Source organism: Scomber japonicus, chromosome 9 (assembly GCF_027409825.1).
Source record: "Scomber japonicus isolate fScoJap1 chromosome 9, fScoJap1.pri, whole genome shotgun sequence".
NCBI lineage: Eukaryota > Metazoa > Chordata > Actinopteri > Scombriformes > Scombridae > Scomber > Scomber japonicus.
In genome coordinates this window covers 12,565,660-12,591,401 of record NC_070586.1, presented here as the reverse complement: position 1 = coordinate 12,591,401, position 25,742 = coordinate 12,565,660, and the positions used below count along the sequence as shown (strand labels likewise).

At 38.8% G+C, this 25,742-nt stretch overlaps 1 protein-coding gene across 1 annotated transcript in view; it reads right to left on the bottom strand.

The window, feature by feature from the left end:
- The window catches only part of kcnt1b (potassium sodium-activated channel subfamily T member 1b), a 71,017-nt gene that overhangs the window by 5,419 nt on the left and 39,856 nt on the right, over positions 1–25,742 (bottom strand). The window contains exons 8-36 of the mRNA XM_053324828.1: positions 24,696–24,792; positions 24,542–24,566; positions 23,599–23,615; positions 23,433–23,481; positions 23,169–23,228; positions 21,387–21,461; positions 21,011–21,094; positions 19,589–19,683; positions 18,441–18,449; positions 17,411–17,591; positions 16,774–16,938; positions 16,067–16,203; positions 14,901–14,964; positions 14,493–14,601; positions 14,231–14,339; positions 12,868–13,017; positions 12,500–12,735; positions 11,392–11,605; positions 9,783–9,888; positions 9,426–9,598; positions 7,913–7,984; positions 6,606–6,740; positions 6,168–6,279; positions 5,205–5,306; positions 4,476–4,559; positions 4,249–4,377; positions 3,395–3,415; positions 2,849–3,146; positions 689–751 (exon numbers count right to left, since the gene is read on the bottom strand). Of these exons, the coding sequence (XP_053180803.1) occupies positions 689–751; positions 2,849–3,146; positions 3,395–3,415; positions 4,249–4,377; positions 4,476–4,559; positions 5,205–5,306; positions 6,168–6,279; positions 6,606–6,740; positions 7,913–7,984; positions 9,426–9,598; positions 9,783–9,888; positions 11,392–11,605; positions 12,500–12,735; positions 12,868–13,017; positions 14,231–14,339; positions 14,493–14,601; positions 14,901–14,964; positions 16,067–16,203; positions 16,774–16,938; positions 17,411–17,591; positions 18,441–18,449; positions 19,589–19,683; positions 21,011–21,094; positions 21,387–21,461; positions 23,169–23,228; positions 23,433–23,481; positions 23,599–23,615; positions 24,542–24,566; positions 24,696–24,792 (3,171 nt within the window). The remainder of the gene's footprint in view (positions 1–688; positions 752–2,848; positions 3,147–3,394; positions 3,416–4,248; positions 4,378–4,475; positions 4,560–5,204; positions 5,307–6,167; positions 6,280–6,605; positions 6,741–7,912; positions 7,985–9,425; positions 9,599–9,782; positions 9,889–11,391; positions 11,606–12,499; positions 12,736–12,867; positions 13,018–14,230; positions 14,340–14,492; positions 14,602–14,900; positions 14,965–16,066; positions 16,204–16,773; positions 16,939–17,410; positions 17,592–18,440; positions 18,450–19,588; positions 19,684–21,010; positions 21,095–21,386; positions 21,462–23,168; positions 23,229–23,432; positions 23,482–23,598; positions 23,616–24,541; positions 24,567–24,695; positions 24,793–25,742) is intronic.

The following is a 25,742-nucleotide window of genomic DNA, read 5'->3' as shown; positions in this document are numbered from 1 at the left end:
GATCATATTTACTGATCAAGTGATGTCCTTATGTCCTTAATTGTGCTGTTATCTGTTGTATTTCACCATTTTGATAATTTTCTACTCTTTATAATTTTTATATTCTATTGTCTGACAGGTGACGCACACTATTAGTAGGTTTATAGTACTGCGTCAACTCAATGCTGGAGGCATGTCGTTGCCTCGGCGCCGGCATGAACCTTTCGAAGTTCTGGGTCGGGGTTGAATGGTGCTGTGCAATTCTCCACCAAAATAGTAGGGGGTGTGAGGTTCCTGAAGGGTTTGTCGTGAAAGTTGTTTACTGTTTATCTCGTAGAAGAAGTGCTTGTAATTCTGTACCTCCTCAATCAAGCACTCTTCTACTTGATACCTGTGTTCAATTTTTTGAAGGATACATGCACAACACTTGTAAGTATATGTTCATTGTTGGTGTGGCTCTGCACATGAGATTTGCAGAGACTGCAAAATATGTAAAAAAAAAAAATCTCCAGTTTTATCCTTTAACCAAAACAGATAAAGCAAAAAGTGAAAAAGAACATCTACAAGTGAGTATTTCTACAATTTGTGGCTAAATTCAGTGCACTATTATTCTTAAATGGATGCTGGTGAAAGGACAAACTCCTTTCTCCACAAGATGGAACCACTCACATGTTGTAAAATGAGTTGTATAAACAGCAACACAATTTACCTTGCAAATATCCTAGATTTACTCGATTCATGACATCGCTCGCAGTGAGATTAGAAACATCCTCTACAAGCCAAAAGAGGGAAGACAGGAGATAAAGAGAAAGAAAGGAGGAAAGGAACAGAGGAAGGGGAAAGGGAGGGGGAAAGAAAGAAAAATCAGGCAGACAGCGAATGCATTTGCAGTTTCGAAAAGAACTCTTAAAGAGGTGAGAGCAATGCAAAAAAGAAGCCATGCATTAGTGTGTGCACAGAATCAATTCCAAATTAATCATCATGTCACACGTTAAGATCCTCTCCCAGTAATCCTTACTGACATTCATGGTTAAGATGGTCTTGACCTTTTGGGGTTCTTCCTGAAAGGTATTTAAGTGACATGTTACAAAATATTTAGTAAGTGCAACACATCTGGAGCATGATTCTGCTTTTTTTTTTAATTTTAGAAAGCATGAAGCTGCAAGGAGAGAAGAAGTGGAAAAAAAAATACAGAAGTGAGCAGATAAGAATGCAGGCAAATGCAGTCTGTGATCAAATGCAATAGAAACAAGGTTTAGTGCTCCCTCATCTTCATGCATGATGTGTTCACATCCACATGTTGATATGATCATGATTAAGTGTGTGTGTGTGTTATGGTACATGAAGGAAGAAACTGATGAATGCGATAGTGAGAAAAATGAGGTATTCTGAAGGTTAATGGTGATGTAATGTGATGTCGGTAATGAGCTGAACTATCAAGACCCGCAGCACCACGTCTTAATAGGAAATGAGATGAGACAAAATGACTGGAATACAGTTTTAAATTAAATACGTTTTTCCAAACACAGAACTGCCTTCTCGCCTGAAATAATCTCATTGGTTGAGAAAAAGCCTCAGTAGGAGGAGCAATAGCAGCACCTGAAAACAAACATCCACTCCTTTTCTGTCCAATTGAAATTATAGTTGAGTGATTTCACTGAATGAGCAGCTAGCATCAGGCTAAGCTGTGAGTAGATTTATCTCTTTTTACTTAAATGAATACAATCTATGATGCAGAAAACTAAAGGTTTTGAAGAGGTCGCTGTCTACATGTAAATACAGCATCCTGCAATACATAGTTTAAAAGAGAGTGCTTCATTATCTAAGTGTGGTTTGTTATGTCAGACTGAAGCTTAGTGAAGAGGACAGATGATAACAGAGCAGCTTCACTGACTGAGGCCGTCATTACACATATACTATGGTCCATGCCAGATCGACAAGCTCTTCAAATAAAGTACCAAACTGGCCCGAAGACGATGTATCGATCTGAAAATTACATCCTGACAACTTTTCAGATCGTAGATTACAGATTGCCATTATGGCTTTGTTATATGAATGAGATAGCTAATTATTATCTGTTTTTATTATATAAAATGGCAGATAATTGGCCCCTACAATTTCCTAGAGATAAAGCTGACATCTGTAAATGTGTGCAAATGTTTTTTCTGACCAACAGTCTAGATACCAAAAAGATTCAATTTGCAATCATAAAAAACAGGAAACCAGCGAATATTCACATTTAAGACACATTTTTTGCTTATGACTGATCAACTTATGACTTCAGCTCTACACACCATACACGGTTCATTCTGCGCTTAATGTTGGCCTTTGCGGCTAGGATGGATTAGCTCACTGCATTAGATCAACTTTCAAAGCAGTCACACCTGCCGACAACTACACAAGTCATGTTCTTACTGCTGATCTGTGACGACTATGATCATGAATATAAAAAGTGTCACCGCCTTTTGTATTTCAGTCTTTTTAATATTTTGTCTCCTTAAGTCTCTGATTCTTACTGCAGGCTCTATCCTCTGAGGTTCAAATCAACCAATGGCATTATTTCTGCTTCCAGAGGTGCAATGACCTAAAAGAAATGTGACTCCAGTCTGCAACAAACATTATAATTAGCATTATTATTGATTATCAAACACATTATACCTAATAATTATTTAATAAATATAAAAAGTACATAATTACATAGAAATCATACATTTATCTGTTTAAACCAGCTTAAAATAAATCATATATTGTAAACTACTGCAGTGAATTACAATTTAAAATTGAATAAGTCAACTTCTACAAACAGTATGAAAGGAAATATATAGACTTCTTATCATTTAACCATGTTTCAATCAGTGGTTGTACTCACCGTATCCCACGGTGGGCAGGCCCAGGTGCTTCATGCGATTCTTGACCAGCTCAGACAGCTCCTGTCTCTCAGAGCGCCGGTACAGGTTGAGTCTCTGCTGCGAGATGCGCTCGGCTCTGCTCGACGGCTTTGTGCTCTTCCTGCTCAGACGCCGCGCCCACTGCATGCTCTTCTTCCTCAGCAGCGGGTGCTCTGATTGGTCACTCGTGGTGGAGTTTCTGTGGGCTGTCTTTTCCTTCCAGGACTCTCCACGTTCACGATGCTCCTCACCCTGCTCCACGTTGATGGACACCTGAGACTGAGAAAGGAGGGTTTGTTTGACAGTTTTTTTAATTATTTCGATTTCATTCTTTCAAAAAATACTTGTTTGAATGACAATAAAATCATCTTCTATCCTTTTCTATGCGCTATTTTCAGTAACCATCTTGCTATGATGGTTATGAACTTTTTATATTAATGTCAGAAAAATTCCAGTAAGGTATTTTTCTTTGTTGCATGATGTCAGCATGGAGTGACGACAATTAAAAAAACACATCTGGATCTTACCTGTGCGTAACTGTCCTTGCCCTGGAACAAGAGAGGGACAAACAGACATCCAAATAAAAGGAGATGCAATGAAAGATGGGGGCATTCAAAGCAAAATTGTTTAAAGCCTCAGTAAGCAGCATAAAAAATAGTAAATGTGCTGCATTTACTATTCCATCATTGACTATTCAGCAGTGGGGAAATGAACACTCCCCAGCTATGATACATCTCTGGTTGATGATGATTTAGAGGCTGATTACTTTGTTAATAATCACCCTGGCTAGAATAAAAGTCAGTGTAATTGGGGACTTTCTGATGAGAGCTGTGGTATCCAGACAAAAATGTTAATTTCCCTTGACTGCTTTGGCATTAATTCTTGTCACAAATAATTGCATAAACATAACAGTGGCACACAATGATGCAACTGAGGTGAAATTGAAATGAACAAAGGAGAAAGAAAAGTGGAGAAAATAGAGGAGCGAGATGCATAAAGAAGTAAGCAATGATAGATGGTAAGGGAAAAGGAAAAGCAATAAAGCGATACAAGCAGTTAGAAAGAATAAAGACAGGAGGAGATAATGGAGACAAATACTGACTTTAGAAAAGAAAGGAGAATGAAAGGAGGATGTGAACAAAGAAAAGACATTTTTACAAAAAGAGACATGAAAACAGAAAGAAAGCGAATCAAAAAACTATACAACTATACAATGTAGAGGTAATGAAGAAAACACAAGAAGATGGAGGGGAGAATTTAAGGATGTGTAAGCCAGGGCCACAGCAGTTTATAAGCTGAAGCTGAAGCCAAACCAGGAGCCGAGGCTGAGACCGAACCCAGATCCAGGAGTCACATGATAAGTTTGTCAGACTGAACTTGCCTCTGAGGTTGAGAACATGTGCGACTCGGTGCGGTAGATCCCGATGGGAATCTCAGCGCTGGAGGAACAAAGTTTCTGGAAGAGTCTGCCGTAAGTCCTGATCCACAGGTCCTCCTCTGTGATCTTCATCTGAGGAAGGAGAACAAGGATCAATGCGATTACCACTTCACGGTCATTTTATCAAATTTACAAATCCACTGCTCAGAGGAGGGAGCATCGCCGCTTACAGCACACAGATACCCAGAGCCAGGCGTGGTGTCCAGACCCAGAAGCAGCCTCGCAATTGCGATCATGTAGTCCTTAACAAACGACTGTCGAAACAAAGAGAGAGACTGCGGTGAAAAGATATTCAACTCAAGTGAAGTCCAGCTGGAAAACGAATTGTTCTGCATCGATATGCTCAACACAGTGCTAATCAAGTCTATTTGATTATTAAACACTGTCAAATACTCCCACATTATTTTACCCCAGGACTTATTTTGTGACAAATGGTCCTAATATTCTTTTTTTGTCTGTCCATTACAATGTTTTTAGGAATGATTTGCCCTTTTAATATCAATTATCATTATTATTATTGTTGTTGTTGTTGTTGTTATTATATTCAACTAATAAATGCTGCTACTTCTTCTTCTTTGGACATTTAATTCATTCCTTTCAATAATGCTGTTTGGAAGTAACACTTTGATTGAAAGTGTGTTCAGATTATGTTAATTGAAGATTCAAATCAAGGTAAAACACAAAATACCTGTAATTTTGACATGAAACTTGTTGAAAATGCTGAATATCACTAAAAAATATTGACTTAGCTGCTGTGAAACACTCTCAATCAGTTGACGTGTGTGTGTGTGTGTGTGTGTGTGTGTGTGTGTGTGTGTGTGTGTGTGTGTGACTTAAGCCTAAATTTATCTTGACATCTAATATGATGAATCCTGAAAAGTCGGTGTTTGTCTTCCCACCTGGTACAGCAGAGTATCCAGCATGCTGATACTGAACACTCTGCCTGCAGCAAACGGCAGCCGGAACATGAAGGCCAGGTTGGAGCCCTTATCTCGCTCTATCTGAGGATTTGAGAAACAGAGCAACAAGATGATAAAATCTCACTCTTGTACATTTACTGATCTATTGCTCTCTTTTTCTCTACTCACAACAAGATAGATTTGAAAACAAAAAAAAGGCATTTTAACACCAGAAAAACAACAAGTTGGCCAAGAGACAAGTTTTAAAGCAAATTATTACTGTAAGTAGAAGAAAAAGGTGACATGAAACATTCAGAAATGAGAAACTACCTTCATCTAGAGTTGATATACAACTAAAATTCATGGGAAAATGTTGGTTTGTATACTGTGACGTTGTGGCCATGATACAAAATATTATTGATCGTCATTATTGTGCTTTTCAGTGTTTATATCCTTAAATAAACTACCTATTATTGGCAAAACAGCTGAAGAAATTACATAATAGAACTAGAAAACCTTTAACAGTATGTACGGTTACTTGTTTTTGGAAGGGTGAAAAATCTCCTCCAATATAATATAAACAGAGCAAATGCACTCTCCTCTTAAAATAGCCAAAACATAACAGATATGATTATGCAGCGTGAAATAGGAAATGAGTATAATTTTCGTGACACATGCAGTAAGACTTACTGGTGAGAGTAAAACAAAAAAACATGATTCCCTCAATCTCTACTCACACACAAGCAACTTGTATAGAGAAATCTAAAGTACTTTAAATGACTGTACAAAGGTTAACTTATTTTAAACATTACAACGCTACAGATAGTCTATATTCCAGTTCTGATTAGTCCTTTTATGAGATGGATGGATTGCAGAGTTTCACACTTTTCACACAGAGGAAAAACAATGTGGGTTAACACTAGGGAGTCTGAGGGTCACTCCCCTCAGTCCTGATCATCTCACCTTCTCCAGTTTGGAGAGAGCGAGTGAGTAGCAGTCCTTGGCTCTAAACTGCATGAACCTCATGTTGGACGGGTGTGTGAGCTCTGTGATGATGCTGAGACTGGGGAACAGCCTGAGAAGGGGGAGAAGAAAAAAAAAAGAAGAGATACAGAGGGATGTGTGAAGAGATTAAAAGTTTCATGCTGTGGCAGTGATCAGTGCTTTTAATTTTGGTCGTTGAATAATAGAGCAGTTTCAGAGCTTTGGCAACTGTGGTTTGTCTTTGAAAACACTTTGAGATTAACTCATTCTGGCAAAAAACAAGCATTTATTCTCCAGACTTCTACTGAGAACAGATGAAGAAATTAATTAAATGTGGTGCTCATTTGATGCTCCTTTGGACAAGGATTGGATTGGATTAATTGAATGTTTCTACACTGTAAAAAGTCTCTCTGTTACCTGAACATAGTCTGGACGTTGACGATGGTCTTGGCGTCTGCCATGTAGTCCTCCTCAGCGCTCATGGTGCTCTCCTTGTCCACAACCACCAAATTGTCAGCATAGATTATACCACACTGCAGCAGGTTGTCCAAGCTGGTCCATTCAAAAAACAGCAGAGTTTATTATTTCATGGCATGTCAACTCTTTCTTATTAACACAATGGTATTGACATCAATCTGTGATGTTCAATGCAGTCCACTGAATCATTTTAGAGCACACACTTTTCCAAAACCTGCATAATCGACATATATTATAACTAGGCTGTAAGTGGTAATTTGTACATGGATTAATATTAGCATACATTTGTTCACACACTTAAACTGCAACTTATATTAGCTTGGTAATATATGGCCTACTGATATAGAAATGTGAAATAGATAACATGGTATATGGTCGTCATATCTGAAGATTTAAGATTAAATTTCATAAAGATAACACAATTGTGCCTCAAATTATAAAGGTGCCATGTCCATAACGTTATACTAAAATATCAAATAGCATTGGTTTGGTTAGCATAAATACTCAATAATGTTGAATAACTCTAAAACACAAGTATACATTTATACACAAGTATATATTTTTTAATTATTGTAGAAATAAATCAAAGTCACACCTACATATACAAAAGGTAGACAAGTTTAATATATGGTTTTCCCCTATAAAACTCTTTTTTTTGGCAGTTGTGACACAACAGTGACTTCCTGTTTACATAGTTGACTTTTGATTGGAGCAAAACCAATGTTTCCTAGCAACTGATTCACACATTACTTTCTCATTTCTCACTGCTATTACTTTACTAACTAAGCTTCTTTAAGTTTTAAAGGTGCAACACAATTAAGTGAATCAATAAGATAGTTTGTAAATACCGGTAGTTAGTAGTTACTAAAAGAATTAAGGACTTTGGCCTGTGAGACTCTATCCTGACTGAGTATGAACTGTACATTTAGCTGAAATCAGCGTCTGGATCGTTGTAAAATTACTTTCAAGCCATCACTAGTTTTAAACATTGCTGTAAAACTGAGTGTTGAAAGCAAAAGAAAACTATATCTATATAACTATATAACTATGTCTTCACTAGTGTGGTGCGCATTTGTGGAGGCGGAGGGGGAGGGAGAGGGTGGTGGTGGTGGAGGGGAAGGGAGTGCGGGGGTGGGATATAGGAGGGAGGAGGGGTTGTTGCTGTTCAAGGTTTTTCAAAGTGCTGTGTGAAATGCAAGAAAGGTAGTTAATCATATCAGCATTTTTTTTATAATCCAAAGACATACTTATCGATTGTGCCAGCCATGAAGTAAACCATTGGGAAGCAGCAAATGGCCTCTAAGAAGTGGTTGTCTGGCCTGCAGTAAACAGGAAACATCATGAATTAGCATCTCATACTAATTGTTGCAGATAATGACATTGTTGAAGTAATTTCCTGAAATGTACTTGTTGATTTAGGAAAGGGGTTGATCTGCTTCCACTGTATTAAATGATGCTTTATTATGCAGCAACAGGAAAAAATATATGTTTAATCACTCATGCCATGGGAGGATTTAAGTGGTTGCCATGGAAACTCCTGAGGGTCTCACTAAGGAAAAGCTTTCTTGGCTCTCTGTCTGTGTGGTTTATCGGTTTCAGTTACTGCAAAGATTTGGCCAAAGTTAATGAACTCACAGTGAGTTACAGCAGAAAAAACACACACAAATGTATACGTACCCTGAAACACAGATATGCTTTCTTATGCAAAAAGATCTGTGTTTATGAATAATGCAAAATGATTGTTTTCTTTATCTTACAGCAAAGAAAACTGAAGTTCCAGCTGTTATTATAAAGTCTCTACTGAAAGCAACTTGTTTTAAATTGCAAATACATGAAAGTACTGGGTGCACTTTGATCCTTTTTAAGCCCACATGCTTCGGTAGAACACAATTACTGTACAAATACACACTAACAGGCACATACAGATACATTCCCCATCCAATTTGTTCTGCATAAAGCAAAGTGTTTTATTAATAATGTAACACTCATTTTTCTTCAAGCTTTAATCTATTGCAGGCAATTCTGGCACAAAATGTGCTCATATTTAAGAACCAGATAATTTTCATCAATGTCAAACTCTGAAATAATGAACTAATAAACAAGTAGTGCAAAAAAAAAAACTCTTTTAAAGCTACTAAACCTTTTATCCGCATCTTGTGCAGTAGTGTTAACATTCATGTAGCAAAAGTAGAGACAGATAAAAGCCTGGTTTCCGAGTTGGTAACCGAGCAGCATATTAACTGATACAGGGCTGCAACTAGTTATTATTTTAATTATCAATTCATCTGTTGATTATTTTCTCAATTCATCAATCAATTGTTTGGTCTATGCAAATGTCTGATATGGTGAAAAAATGTCAATCACTGTTTCCAAAACATCCTCAAATATCACTTAGTGTTGACTGAGACAAAAAGGATATTTAGCTTACGTTGATGAAGACTAAAGAAACCAGAAAATAGTTCATATTATATTTATTTGAGATTTTTTTTAAACAAATGACTAATTGATTGTCAAATAGTTGAATAGTTGTTTTTTTCTATCAATCAACTAATCGACTAATCAACTAATCATTCCAGCCCAAGAATGATATTTATATTACTACATACATTTGAGATATAAATACATTGTGTGAGGTTCTACATTGTTTGATGCCCATGTATTAAAGAAACTTGAGCACAGCCTTTGATTTGATTACTGTATGGAGAAAGAGCAACCAACCAAACAAACAAACATTAGGTTGGACAGGTTGAGTGATCTTACGGGTAGTCCAGTAGCAGCACTATGGGGTTGAGCTCCTTCCTGGGCCGATAGTACGCTCGCAGAGGGACAATGAAGTTGTACAGACCATTTCCTGCCATCTCCGCAGACACTATAATCAGCTTATTCTTGAAACCGTACGCCTTGGCATCTTCAAAGCTGTTGTGCGTACAGCCCTGCACAGAGACAGACAATTCAGACAACAGGAAGTCATCCAGGTTTTAGTTTTACAAAGCTCTACGGAGACACATAACGATTTCTTGTTTATCAGAACGAGGTTAGTGCATGTTGACATTTCACAGTGGTTTTCTTGTGGTTGAGTTCTGAGCTGTCTCTTTCTTTTCTTGCGTGTGGATTCACCTTGTCGAGACGAAGGCAGCAGAACGGCGCTTTTTGTGGTAGGAGGTGACACAGAGTTGGAGAGCTGCCGATGTAGGGCGAGTTGGGAGGGTAGCCCTTCACAAAACTGAGAAGAAGCAAAGAAGAGAGGAAGAAGAAACACTCAGTGAGAGGCTTTTGAGTGACAGCAAACTTTAATAACTTATTTTTCTTCCAAAGATACTGTCCACATTTCATCTGATAGAGATACCTACCTGTTCATAGCTATATTAAAACTGTCTTGCCTTATCTATTTTTTCTATATATTTTATGAAGGAACAACAAACTTCCCCTACAGACAAAAACAGCATGAATTTTAATTCAGATTTTTACTGATACATGATCGTACAGGTGTTCTAGATCACTGTCACCTTTTCATCATTATTTTATCACACTGAATATCACCATCATTTACTGAAAAAAGGAAAATGTTCAACTTTTCTGTGCATTGTCGCATTCTGCAGTCTTTTAGCTCAAATAAGTGATGCTTTAAGTCTGAAGAACTAATTTTCTTCTCTATACCGAGCCCATTTAGTTTTATTTGTGTCTCATTTAGTCAGTTTGGTTTTGTGTCCCCAGATTTGTAATGTGTCAGCTACAATTACCCTCATCAGTTTCACAGTGTCCTCCAGTTGGCTAATGAAACAGACTCTGGCTTTGTTTATAGATGCATCACCACTGGATGACCACATGATGGCACTGTGGGACCTTGATACTCTCTTACTTACTGTCCTTGCACATGTTGCAGATGTGTCTAGCTCCCCTTTGGCTGTGCCTGAGAACTCATACAGGTGCGGTGTGCAGGATTTTGTGACATATAGCAAAACGAACTTGGCAGAAATTGAATATAATATTCACAAGTATGTTTTAATCAGTATTATATTCAGTTGGTTGTAGTCTGTAACCTCACCGCTAGATGCTTTTCAATCCTACACAAGAAAAACTACTCAAGCATCATGGGGCACAGTAATAGAGGATCAGAGGAAAGGAGGACTTAATGTCCAACATAATGAGAGCCAGTCAAGTCTGGTTCTAACCAGACTCGACCAGTCACTCTTTTGATGTACTTGTGTGTGCTGAAGTACAGACTGTGAGCCACAGAGGCACATGCAAACAATCCATCCTAAACGTATCTCCATCTAATGAAACCACATACAGAGAGAAAAGAGAGGAACAAAGAGATAAATGATTTCCTCTGACCTGCTGAACTGTAATGGCGACTATCTGTCTGGCCTGATAAATGAGTGTTGAGGATCTATGTAAGGACACTGTACGTGAGCTCCACCCAAGAAGGAAAGTGCTGACCTCCCTTGTCATGTCAGACACATTAATCACTGCCACGTCAGCACCTTGAGGCATCATGATACACAGATTACACGCCTATTTCATCCTCGTCAATCTCTCCTCCTATAACCACTCAGACACGAAGAAGACAAGGAGAATTGGTGACATCAATCAAGTGTACAGTACCGTATGCTTTCACTATTTCGATCTTTACTACCCCAGCAACCTCATTTTCTGACAGACAGACAGACCAACCTAACGCCTCACCCCTCCTTTTTTATGTCTCAACCACAGCCACGTCACTTACTCTGACCCCACAGAGCCCTCTTCGTCTGACTGGTTGGTCTCATCCTCTGATTGGTCACTGAGGAGGTCGCAGGGCAGTATGGCAGAGGAGTCAGCGATCTCTAGGACAGGTGCGATGCTTGGCCTGCGGCTTCCAGCGCCGTTCTCTGTCGGCAAGGTTAGTTTGCTGCTTTCCTCGGGGGGATCGGGGTTCTGGAGATCTATGGCTACGGTGCCTGAAAATAACAAGGTGCTATTGTATGTATCCCACTGAGAAGCACACCATAAGGCTATTAAAATATAGCAAGGGCAGCACATTTATTCTATTGTGTTTTGAAGTAAACAGCAGATAAAAGGACCCAGGACCATTTTTATCTCAGAAAACATTCTGCTGTTGGAGAACATGTTTTCACATTCAATATTATATCGTGTATGTTTAGCTTGTTCAGCATCTTAGCCTCCCTCAGTTACAGCACATTTTTTAGATTAGACATTTGACCTTGACAAGAAGATATATTGCTCTGGCAAAAGCTACAGAAAAATAACATGCGAGCAATATTGATCATACATCATATTACAGATAGCTAATATGATGTATGCCAGGGTATTTCAGGTATGTATGTGCAATGTGTATGTCATCATGGTTAATGTGAAAATGAAGATTCTATAAAACAAAAGATATTAAGTAAAGGGTAATATATTAAAATATCACTATGCCTACAGTGTGTAATAAAGAAAATAAGTGTTGTTTCATGCACAAACTTACCATATGAAGTGGCCTGATCAACTTTCACAGTTCAAAGAAAAAGCACAACACAATAATGTCAGCCAGCAAAGTAAAAAAGCGTGTAGTAAGAAAAACAATCATGCATAACAGTAAGTGAAAGCATACAACACCGCCCGTGCAGTAACCATTGGAAAAATGTGCAGCGTGAGTGCAATTTAGTGCAAGTAAACATCATCAACAACAAAGCACCCATTTTGTCTTCTTACACGGAAACCCTTTCAATCAATCATACAGTAAGACTTTGTCTGCAAACTGAATCTTTACTCGTACCACCACTACAAATATCACATTCCCTACGTCTAAACCTGCTCCTCCACAGTCTCTCAGCCTCTCTCAGTCTTACCCATGCTGGCGATGATACTATGCACAGGCAGTCTAGAGGGGGCGTCGTAGAGACCGGTGACGGGCAGGCCCTTGTTGTGCTTCTCCTCCTCTTTGAAGATGAAGGCGGAGTTCTCCTCCTTGGTGATGTTGATGTAGTAGCAGGTGTCCGCGGCAGTCATGATGTGGCGGGGGCCAGGGTTCAACATGATGCTCTTGTTGTCCTCCCTCTTCACCCCGATCAGACACACACCATACCTGTGAGGTAAAGGAGGAAGCCAAAATTCAAAATGCCCTCCTGGGAAAATGCTTTTTCATGTGTTAGACACTGTAATGAGATACAATATTAATACAGTGCGTCCAAATCAATCAGGTGGAAGTTTTACTAACTTCTTATGGGCGTGGAAGGAGGCGTAGGTGAAGCTTTTCCCATCATATTCCCCGAAAAACTTGCTGTCACACAAACGGATGTGGTAGACCTCGTTTCCAGAGCAGCGTCCATACGTCCTCTGCCACTGCTCCGGTGACATCTGTCCTTCCCTGGAAAAGTATCATCAGAATAGTTGCTGAAGTTTCCAATTTCTACCATCAAGTCAAGGTTTGTGCTTGGAGTAGATGATATCGCTATCAATTTATCAGTTTTTATGTTAATTACAGCACAAAAGTAATATCAATGCATAAAATAAATTGCCTTCGAATCAATTCTGACTTTATTTGCTTTTCCCATCAACTGATAAACGTGTTTGGCCTTTTATGACCTTTCGCTCCCCCGCCTCTGAAATTAAAATCACAATAACGATCCTAAGAACACAATAGGTCGAAGAGGCTAAAGGGTCATTTTACCTGAGCAGTTCATCTGCTTTACAACTTTAATCAATTTGATGATGTTTAAATTAACACCCGTCACGTAGAAGTCTATTCCCATTCCTGTCACCTTCACTGCCCCAAGCCAGCACAAATTTCCCCTAATGGAAATTGAAATGGATGTTTTAAGTCTCTGCTGTGGAATATATTGGTCACCTTGCACAGAATGTGAAGAACACAGCCAGATTTATAGCCAAACAAGGAACGTTGTAATGTTTACTGACTTGGCAGTGACAAGTTTCTGCAGTGGTGACAGTACAGTATTCAGCGACAAAAACCAGGAACAGTCTGTGTAATTATAAAACCTGTGCTGCACTCATCTGTATCAGTCATCTTTGTCTAGAATTAATCATCAAGTGGGATCGAATCTGTCTACATGAGTAATGAAATAAATTAATATTAAACATTAGCAAGATTTAAAGTTTACTTATAAACTTGGTTGAGTTGCTCTGGAAGCAGAAATAATGTCATTGGTTGAGTTAAATCTAAACAGACAGAAATCCACAGAGGTTTTGGATAAACGATGTCAGGATGAAACCCAAAGAAAAATATGAAAGACAAACTCTTTTACTACTGTTCAAACTGCTCAAGCAAACCAAACTAAGTTATCTAGGGTCACTCAGTAGCTTAGTTGACATTTCAAACAGCTACAGTAGCATCTGACTACCAAAGCATGGTATGGTCACGATTCAGAATAAAATGATGACGTTAATCATCATATTTGAGGGGCTGCCAACAGCAAATATTTGGCTTTTTTTTATTAAGAAATAATTACTCAATTAACAAACTTGTTGCCAATTCATTTTCTGTCAGTCAAGCAGCTCTACCGCTGTAAATAAATGCTACTTGTAGTTATTTCTAATAAATGTACAAGATGGTGTGTACTCACTGTCCTCTGGAGGTGTGAACCAGGAGTGTGACTAAAGTAGACGTGGCCGGACACACACAGTTCAGCGCCAACATGGCATATTTGAACTCCTCTTCACACACTACATGATCTGATGAAAATGGACAAGTTGCAATGTTATAGTGTTAGATTTAGAAGTGTAAAAAAATGTGTTCGTTAATTCAAAATGTGTGTGTATGTACTGGGTTTTAGAAGAAAATCATACAAAATGTAAGAGGGATAAAAGAGAATATGAAGAACTTACCAGCAAATTTAACATGAAACTTATTTTCTGGTTTGAGAATTTGGACATAGAGAGGGCAGTTTGGAGCAAAGTCCTTTGCAGCCCAAGCCCTCAAAATAGTCTGGTGATCCTATGGGAGAAGAAGTAGTTCACCTATTTTACTCATCCAGTAAGTCATCTATACAGCAAATGCAATCTGACTTTTATGGACCATAAATTTTGCCTCCGAGACTCAATGTGCTCTCAGCACTCAGCGGCGCCTCCAACAGAATCACAAGATCAGACTATCTCCAGTTCGCAGCTAATTTGTAAAGGAAGTAGAGTGTGAAGGAAAATGACTCAATTTAAAATAATTATTATCTTGGGGAGTGGTTTATACTGGAAATGAGGGTTTACAACAACTGAAAAATGACTATTGATGTGACTCACGGCAGCAGTTCGGTCGACCTCATTCCTGCTGCTGAGGATGAAGCAGGCCTCGGCGTCGTCCATTCTGAGGGATTGTCAGAGAGAGACAGACGAAGAAAGGAGCAGAGACAAGCAGGGTTAATGGTTGGTGACTGTGAAGAGAACATTCAACCAAACGTTAAATTCATTATAGAAGGAGATCAATGCTTTAGAGAAAAGCTAGGCAGGGATGAGCGCTAATGTTCAATGAACAAGGCTGAAAAGGTCAACAGTCCCATTCTAGCATGAAAACAATCTGCCTTTGGTTCACATTAGACTGCAATGTTAGAGACACATGAGTGGCACAGTGGTACAATTCATTTGTGATAAAAAACCTGCATGTACTATGGACTTTAAGAGAACAACAGTAAGACATGCTTACAGTAATATCCTCATGTATTACCTACCTGAGTGATTTTATCTGGAATATCTAGTGCATAAAATTGCCTCAACATCTAAACACCTGCACAACTTCACACATTGAATTGGGTATGTAACAAAGAAAAGAGAATGGACTCCTGGACAAATTTATGACTGTGATTTCACACTGCCATGTGCTAGTGAGAGGTAGTTAGGCCCCATTGAATTTTATGTTCATAACATCATGACAAGTAATATAAAGCAGCACAACACCATCTGCCAGTGAGAGGCATGATCTCCTGAAGCAACAGTACAAGCATGAATGGCACACTGGTGCTGAAATATATAGTAAGGACATAAACAAAGTTGACAGGTGAAACATATATCACAATCTATCGCAGTTTCTATTTCTGCCGAGGTATATGGCCTCTGATGTGAACGCATGATCAACATGGAGTGAAATCCCATTATGTTAATGTGCAAGCAGAGGGCAGCCAAGTGGACTTGTATCTCACCCTTCAGCTGCACTTCAGTGACTCTAATTTTCCCGTGGAGGACATACATTTTAAATTTAACATGAAGTCTTTTAGCTGAGATTTTTATCCAGAACTTTTGCATTAATGTAAAAAAAAGTGCTAGAACCTGAAAAGTGCATTTCTTGGTGAATATGCCTTATTTATATATTTAGAATCAGAAATTGTATCCAACTGCTATGAAGACAACTACATGCATAGGTATTTGTATACATGTATCCCCTTATGTGTGAGCATGAGCATGCAACCACTCACTTGGCCCTCATCAGGTCCTGATCTTTGAGGGCAGATCCTTGAAGATAGATGACCCTCTGGGACCACAGAGGGATCTGGAGGATACGACGGACTTGAATATCTATCTCAGTCGGACACAGAATCACCACATAGTAATCCTGCAAGACAAAAGAACATGAGTGCATTTATTGAAACCATACTGCCATTCGAAGCACATATAGTATACTGTGCATAGTTTCTCACAATGTATGGAGGTAAAGTGTGTTAACTTGTGTGGTGCTTTAAGTGTGGTTCATTTGTTCCAGACCAATGAAGAGTAAATATATGGACACCTTTTAGTTCTGGTCCGGTTCATGTTCATGCTGACTTTTTACATACAAAGCAAAAACTGTAAGCTTGAAGTAATATGAACTGACAGAAAGGTAAATCATTAATTGGATAGTTGGTGATGGTAACGTTGTCCGGCATCATCAGTGCTTGATGGACCCAGACTGGAAAATTAAATTCTAGTGACTGACAACAGACCATGCTGCACTTCGCTGCACCGTTTTGCATATTTATGTTCTCTGGTGTCTCAAAAAGGTCAGAAACAAAATAAGTTAGTCAAGACAAGACTGTGACTTTGCATATTATAAATTCTATAGTTTAGTGAGTAATAAAAAGCGGGTTGTCCTGTCTGCATTTAAGACAAACATCCAAACCCCTCTGTTTTTGTCTTTCTGTTGTACCTGTAATCTTGGATGAGCGTAGAACTCGTTCAGGAAATCCATCAGCAGGTCTATCTTCAATGAGCTGACACACAATACCACATGCTTCTCTGTCTGTGCTCGGTGTCGGCTGTAGTTCCCTCCTAACTTCTGGCTCTCCATCCACAGGTACGCAAGTTCTTCAAACTGACACAAAGATCAAGATTGGTGTCAAAAGCATCAAGAATGAAATGATGGAGTGAAAATTGTAAATGCAGTAGTTTTCGGGTAGTAGGAATTCTTTGTATTGTTTCTATTTCTCAACCAATTTGCACTTTCATATTAGATATGAGAACATGTTTGTGATCCCTATAAATAAATAATGCAATCAATAGTTGGATTTATCATGCAGCAAGAGTGTTCTACTGCACTGAGCCAGCATGATTGATCTGAATTTTAAAAAAGATTTGCAGAGAGATTCTGCAGCCAAAAAAAACACAAAAAGTAAGACACTTATTTGCTGTCAGGCTGAAAAAGCTGCAAGAAAATGATAGATAGATAGATAGATAGATAGATAGATAGATAGATAGATAGATAGATAGATAGATAGATAGATAGATCTATCGATCGAAGAAATCTTAATGATAAGACAGCACTTTGGTAAACCCTGGTTTTTTACCTGCAGTGGGAGCACCACCAGAGCAACACAGATCAGGATGACCACAAGCAGCTTGGAGGGCCAGATCTGTGGCGTCACATCCCCATAGCCCACAGTGGAGAAGGTGACGATACAGAAATAGAACGAGTCGAACAAGGACAGGTGCTTCCCGGCTCTCTCTAAGTGCTGGATACCACAAGCTCTGCAAAAAACAAGACATTAATAATGCGTGACACAATAGTCTTACATAAGACATATCTCCTGTAGGTAAATATAATTTAAATAAAACATGCAAAAGGATATAAGGGCAATCTGCTCCAGAGTTATAATACTATTTTATTCTTCTTGACCAGCAGAGATGGTATGTAATACCTAGACAAAGAGGCCTGACACCACTACATCACGGCCTGTTCCAATCTTCCAGTTGGTGTAAGGTTCAACACATGGACCTGGAGCATTTCTCTGTGCCCATATTGCTTTAATATTTGCAGATACTGCTGGATAAAGGACTCCTTGTCGCTACTATGGAAGTGTGTATTGCTGCTGTATCGGCTTGACATGTATTGGTGGATGATTGAACTGTAGGGACACATTGTCTGGTGAGCTGTTTTCTGAAAGGTGCTCTCTGGTTGCAGCAGCTTCATGTTCTGTCCACTGCCAGTGACAGTTTGTCTTGTAATTCTGATAGGCTTGGGGTTACCAGCTTTTCTCAGTTTGGCAGTATTTGCCCAGCAGCCAGGTGTTGAGGAACCGCATTCTGATGTAAGTCTACTTTATCCTGTTTTAGCTCCGACACAGTAAATAGATGTGTCGGCTGGATTCTGCCAGTCTGATGCTTCATTTGTTTGTTATGGAGGGCAAAAGAAGGGTTGTGCCTTGTCTAAACAGAGACTCTCGAACTAGATTATCAATAGAATATTACAAACACACAGCCTCAAGGGCCTCCAGGTCCCCCCAGTGAAATGTCATTCTATAATGAGTGTCTCCATTTCCTGGGCTGTATTGAAGGGTGCTGCATCTGTGCTGCAACTACATGGGCCTCTTCCTGTACCTTTGCCCGCTTCTACAGAGTTAACGTGGCCACCCCACATCCTGTGTAGACAGTGATGTTGTCTGCTCCTTCTGTCTGCAACTGAGAAAAGAGTACATATTCCTTGGGACCTTGTTGATGTTACATACCATCTCTGGCAGTCAGGGAGAATTAAATAGAATGAGAATTACAAATGTAACTTAGGTTCTGGATATTCTGGATGACCGCCATCGTTATTCAGAGTCTTGACCAGAAGACTGTGATGGAAATGACTGCTGGCTGGCAAGCCCCTTTATCCAGTTCCTTGCGTCATCACGTCTGACTTTGTTGATATTATGTCTAGACCCTCTGGTCTCTGGTGGCCATACAGAATTCATAAAACCTTAGTTACATTCGTAAATCTTGTTTAGCTAGTCGACTTGATAAAAAAATCCAATTTGCTCCAGATTAAATGGTACCAAAGTCAATACAGTGTAGCGTACAGTTCAGTATGTCATTTAAACACCATTGACATTCATTGACACCATTGATTGCTCTGTCAGTTCCATGTCACTGCTCGTGTTAATTCATTTGTGTCTTTTCATTGATAAGTTGGAAGATTTAATGAAAGCCTGAGCTGGAGGTGATGGGCAAGTCTAACTGGATGGAGCAGAAGAGGAGGCAGGTGCTGGGTGGTGGCCAATGAAAAAGGCTGCCAAAAGATGACATATACAGAACAAATGACAGCCTTGATTACACATTGTGTTATAGTGGTGGAAGCCAGCAATACATAGGAAATGAAGAAGGATGGCCATGTATGTATTGTATTCTGTATATGTATTCTTTGTATTGTATATTTATGCAACTGAATTGACGTCCAATTAAGCAAAGTGTTCTTGGTGCATCACTATATTTAATCATTTTATAGTTTTTCTAGTTAAGTTCTGTCTTAACTGGTCAACTCCAACTCATTTTGTTGCTTTTTCAATTTGTCCCTCAGTCTAATTTCACAAGAAAATGTTTGAGAGATGTTTTAATAACTTCATTTTCCGTTCTCCAGACATGTACAATAGTAAATGTGCTGGAAAAAAAACATTTTCTGGGTCATGTGGTGCAATCTACAGGGAACAGAGCAGCAATGGTCAGAGTTGCATTTCTGTGAATAACAACAAGAATTGATGTTCACTCACCCGGTGAAAACCAGACACAGTAAGGTGCAGATGAGGATGAACACCTGGTTGAACATGGCTGAGTGGGTCCTCTGGATGGCACGATGAAAATCATTCTGGAGAGAGGAGGAGAGCTACGTTACATAGGCAGGTGAATGGAGCTATTGGTCTACTGGATATAGTTTTTTGTTGTTGTGTATATCAGGTATTCCTAATTTAATTACATACTGGATTACTCTGTACAAAGTTTATAGATTCTCAATAAATCTCCATCAGAACCATTAGTGACCCAATGCTTGAAAAAGTCAGATACTGTCTTCACATTAATTGTCTTTGCATATTTTTTTAAAGATTCTTCCCTGTCTTAATATATTGGTGGAGAAAATTAAAAGATAAATATAAATGAACACAATTAACTTTCTACTTTCATCATCCAGCCATGTATTTGCTACACAAAATCAACATCCGTCTCTGCTGTCCTTCTCCTAAGTACTCATCTTGAAACGTGGGAGCTCACAACTCATTTTCAGTTGCACCTTGTTAGCATGTTCTGCCTAACACCGCCTCTCCAAACTGTCCCTGCTCTCTCTCCATGTGCTGGCCCCAGATTCTACCATCTGCCCAACTACCGCCTTGGCATGAAGCTCTCACTCTGTCATGATCTCGCCTGAATCACAGCAAGAGCACACCCTACATCAGTTGGATATTATTTAATTGCTATGAATGCTATGTACCAGTCATTTTGCACCTACTATACATCCTGGACAATATATTCTAACACCAGATTTCAAGAGATTTCATATTTTCATTAAATGCTTAAAAATGTATATCCTTCATTTGTATTATCACCTTTATCTAACCTCCAGCAAATGCAGCTGGTGGGAAAATCAAGATGAGTTGAATGAGTGCAAGTACAGTAATTGCTAGCTCTCTAAGTAATCATCCGTACAAGACATACATCTTAAAGAGCTTGCTGTAGGGTCTGTTCAGTCCTAAACTAACCTGAGTTGGATTAATTTCAGTTCTTTGGAAAAAACCTGTCTCAACTTCCTGCAATCTGTACTCCAAATAACCCAGTTAGCCTGAACAAATGGTTTTAGTTTTGTTAGCCAACTAATTAGCCACAAGGCAAATTTATCAACGTAATCAATGTTCATGCTAACAATGTTACACAACCTATTGTAGTAAATAACACTAACTTCCTGAGTATATATTGGCTGGTGTGCTAATCAAATGGGGGTTTAACAGAAGACAGTGTTGGCTAACCAGACTGAAAGAAATTAAGCTGCTCAATTTATTTCTCTTAGAGCCAATACGTCTGCCTAAGGATGGAAAATGGATGGAAAACTTTGAAGTGATAAAACCTAAGCAGTTTCTGGGTGAACACACAATCAACAGTGCTACAGTATGTCCAGTACAATAAATAAGCTGACGAGTACTTACAATCATGTTCTCCAGGGCACCTTTGGCAAGCCAGCAATTAAGAAATACAGGGACAAATATGTTTGTCAAAGGAGGCCAGAAGATCTAAAGGAAGAAAGGAAGAAAGGGAGGGATATATCAGTGAAATACTAATCATTTAAAATACTTGAAAAGGAAAGATTAAGATATGTAATTGAATATGCCACTAGCAATAAAGGGTATCTGGGAGGTAAATCGTTTAGTATCGGATGAGGTTCAAATGGCAATGACATCTCATAATTAGATAGCTCAGAGCAATCTGAAACTAAAATGACCTTCAGCCTAAATAAAGGTGCCTGTGCTAATCATGTTTATTTTTGTGGAACAGATTGATCGATTGATGAAGTTAATTACTCACCGTGATTATAAATGGCACTGTATTCATCATCTCCAATATGAAGGATATCTGGAAAAACTGCTCCCAGATGTTCCCCTGGAAAGTAAATTGATGGTAAATTATTCATCTAGCCAATGCAGATTGTCTGAGATGCGTAACTGCAGTAATAACAATAAAAATGTTTGTATTTTTTCTGAACTGATCAAAGCTAGGATGAAGTAGTGCGGTAATTATTCTCGGGTTCAGAAACAACACACCGCATTGACCCGATTTTTGCTCTTACAGTATTCAAAGCACATGCTGGTTTATGGTGCATAGCTACTGTAAAACCCACAAGAGTTTATAGATCAAGAATTACTCCTGCATTTTCCCCAATTAAATCTATTTTTTAACATCACTACATTCTTCTAGATTTTAAAACTTGGCGTTAAGTATTTTGGAGACTCTGCTTTTGCTTTGTGTTATGTAAATGATGTTTATTAGCATCCTCTCATTATTATCATGTGCTGCAGCATGCATTTAAAATTGCTGATAATGAGGCAAAGCTTAAAGCAGTTTTTCAAAGATAAGATTCTTTTCAGTCTCGCAGTTCTTTGAGGATCCTGGCAAGATGCAGACTCGAGCTTCAAAAAGAGCCAGTGACCACATATGCTATAGATACAGAGAGAAAAATCGATTGGGGCACTTAATTACCCAATCCATAAGAGGGATTGTATACTGACTGGACTTTTGAAGTAAAGCAGAAATTAGAAACCGCAGGTCAGTGATGGTTTATTTTGGCTTGCAAAGTACAGTATGCGACACTAAAATGTTTAATTCCTCACCAACTGCAGAAAAGGAGATTTTCAGTATTTGCCCCCCAGAGATAAGCAAAGAAAAAACAAATGGCAAGACATAAAAGATGAATAAGATATAGCCATATTACGGAAGAGGATTAGGGCCACTGTGGAGAAAAAAGTTCTGACTTTTTTCTCAGAAAGTCAGAATTCTGAGATTAAAGTCAGAACTCACTTTTTTTTCTCCACAGTGACCCTAACCAGGACCAAAAATTTGAGGACCACCACAGAATACGGATATTAAATCTGTCAGGCTAAGATGGCTAATATTTCCAAGCAGAGACAAGCTTGTTTTGAGACTGGCAGTACTTTGAGGAACCTTAACACTAGCAATATGCAGTACCTTCTTGATATTTCTAAAGTAATTGAGCCCTACTGTGCTCATACATAATGTAATCCAACCCACACCCCATAATTTAATATATTCAGCTGCACCTGTGTGAAACTTAACATTTCTTTTGAGCATATTGGTCTGTCTGTCATATTTTATTCACCTCATTTACATACTGTATATTACTATAATGAAGGGACAATAATCCTCTTCTTATGCCCACAAATGTATACAAAGAGCGTCTGTTGCTGCTTGTATGAACTTGAGTTACGGTATTTCAATAATGTTATCTATACATGATTATCCCTTTAAATGCGTATGAACTAAAGACAGGAGTGCATCCCTAGAGGACCCCTAGATGAAACCCAAATTGCACTCCCAGCTCTCAGAGGCCATTTATATATAACTTGTTTCTGAGGCAGAGTACAAGAGGTCTGAATCTAAAATTAGTGGCAAAAGACTGCTGGCCTGCTGTTTTTGATGGGCCGACTTGGCACTGGCAGTTGGACTGGACACTGAAAGTTGAGCCAACAAAAAAGAATAAATGGCCAGTGCTGGTCTTTGATCAGACAGCTGTAACAGACGTCAAGATATGGGTTACAGAGACAAACTGTGGATTGTGGACCAGTTCCTTACCTTGTAGCTGAGATATGTGATAAGCATGGTCTCCAAGAAACTGATTAAGGCCACTGTCACCTAGAGACCAAAGCAGAGAAGGAGATAAATGAACCCAATAATTGCAAACTCGTCTCTTTTGGCTTTAACCTTCACTGAGGAACCATTGTGCAATGCTTTTATCTAATAAATGCCTGCTGGTGTTTTGGGTTGAATCCTGCATTGAGATTCACATAAGGCAGTGGAATTTGATTTATGAGCACTCTGTAGCGTTGGTACTCTTACCTGTATTGCCCATACAGGAACCCGTCTGTTAACCCAGAAAATCAACTCCCTATCCAAAAGCAGAAGAAAAATGTCTTCACATTTCAGTGCATTTGCATATAATTACAACATAAGAGGACAAACACGCTTCGGTTTACAACTGTATACTGTTTTCAGTAAAACATACCAGTTGATTTCGTCCGACTGTGTTATATTAGTGTTGTTCCGACACATTGCACTGTGGAGAAAATAGCAACAAGGGAAACACAAAAAGAGTGTGAGATTGCATTCAGTGGAAATATGTCCGTTGGGAAACATTTCCATCATTTGCTACTGAATGTTACCATAAAGAACAAACCCAACGTGTGTCTTTACAGCCGCTGGCAGTGAACAGATGTTCTATAACTTACATGACTGCACAGAAACGGCAACTTGGCTTCATTTCTTCCCCCACTTAGATGATTTAGACACCCAAATGCACGCACTCCAAACAATAAATCAAATAATTTTATTACTAATAAGACAAGTGCATCCACAGTCTTAATCTATACATAATGTTCAGGTCAAATTTGAACATTGAAAAACAATACAAACACCCTAAATTAAACTCTTTATGCCTGAAATGACCCAGAATGTACAACAATGAAAATAGTTCCATTCAAATGTTGCATGCTTCAGTTTCAATGAGTCAATGGAAATAATTATGGCTATTATGTTCTCATTTTGGATAACATGAGATCATAATAGTGATTGTGAATGTATTTTCACTATAAACAAATAATAAAATAAAACATTTGATATATGCACTAATTATATCTGAATACTTAAGTTGGGTCAGAATATTATTAGTATTTAAGGGTTCATTTTTATCAAAAACACACAATGTCAAATTGATTTAAATGTTGAATTAAATTTTAAGTTTAAGTTATTAGTTTAGGAATAATTCTTAAAAAACCCTAAAAATGAATAATCTTTTATAAAAATAGATTCTCTGCTGCCCTGATCTCCTTTCACTCATTTGTTGTTGTGTGCACATGTCAGCAGGAAAATATTTTTCCTCTGACATACGGCAAGTCATCTGGTTGGTTTGGACTTAATACAGGGAAAGAAAAAAAAAACAAAAAAAGCACAGATGGATTGTATGAACAGTTATTTCTAAGAAGAGCTTATGAGGTGGCCACAATTAATCGTACAATAAAAAGCAAGTATTGAGAAAACATTTACATATCTGGAAAAGGAGATAATCAGTGAGTGGGTGATAATGATGTAGAGTGTGACGCTCACCTTGGGGTATCATGGGGATTATCCAGGCTGACTCTCACTATGTAGAGGACACAGGTGAGAATCTTCAGGGAGAAGTTGAACAGGCGGATTCTCAGGCCTGCGGATCCACAAAAACAAAAACATCTCAAGTAACAGAGAGAGAGAGTGATAATCAGCTAAATTAGATCTCTGGTGTTTTCCTCACAGTGTTTACATTCAAGCTAAACGCCCTCTTCGTTTATTTTGTCACCCTTTTTTTCCCCCACAGATTTCTGAAGTTCTCTCCTCACTACAAAGTTAGCAGGCCTACTGCTTGAGCGCCAGTTTAGGTGCAGGAACTGCCTCATGTGAACCACCTTAAGTGACTATGTCTGTCGAAGCCCTGAAGCGTGACTAATGCAGCTCCTCCGTGCTGCTCTAGCACCCTGTCATAACTGATTTCCTTTGACGTGTAACTTTCAATCCTCTAAGAATAACACCAGCACTTTTATGGGCTAAAACTGTGACGAAGGATGCGCCAAGATAACGACTGGTGTGAAAGTGCAGAAAAAGTTGGGACGGGTGATAAAGTTTGTGGAATCAGAGTTTCCCGTTTGAATAAGTGCAGGTTTATACTGATAAACACTCAAATGACCTGCACCAGCAAATATGCATATAACAGAACTTGACTGCAGACTTCCCTGCTAGCCAGAGGGGGGTGCTAGCTGTATTACCCATTTCTAATCAGCTTCAGCAGCTGCCTAATTTGTCCTGACACAACCTCCTTAGAAGAAGCCAGCGTCAATGTTAAAATGATTTGAAGCCGGACAAACAAATAGCACCGCAATGATACAGAACAAAAGACCCCTGCAGCCAAGTGTGACATTTTCATTACTGCGTTGTTTTATGTCAAAGACTGTGGGGGTTTAGTGATAATGACAAGTGGACGGAGAGAGAGCAGACCCCTGCTAGAGCTGAAGATATGTTAACAACATGCTGCTACCAGAGACACAGTTATGGTAAATGGACTGCATCATGTAGCGCCTTTCTAGTCTTCCCACCACTCAAAGCAGTTTGCACAACAAGCCA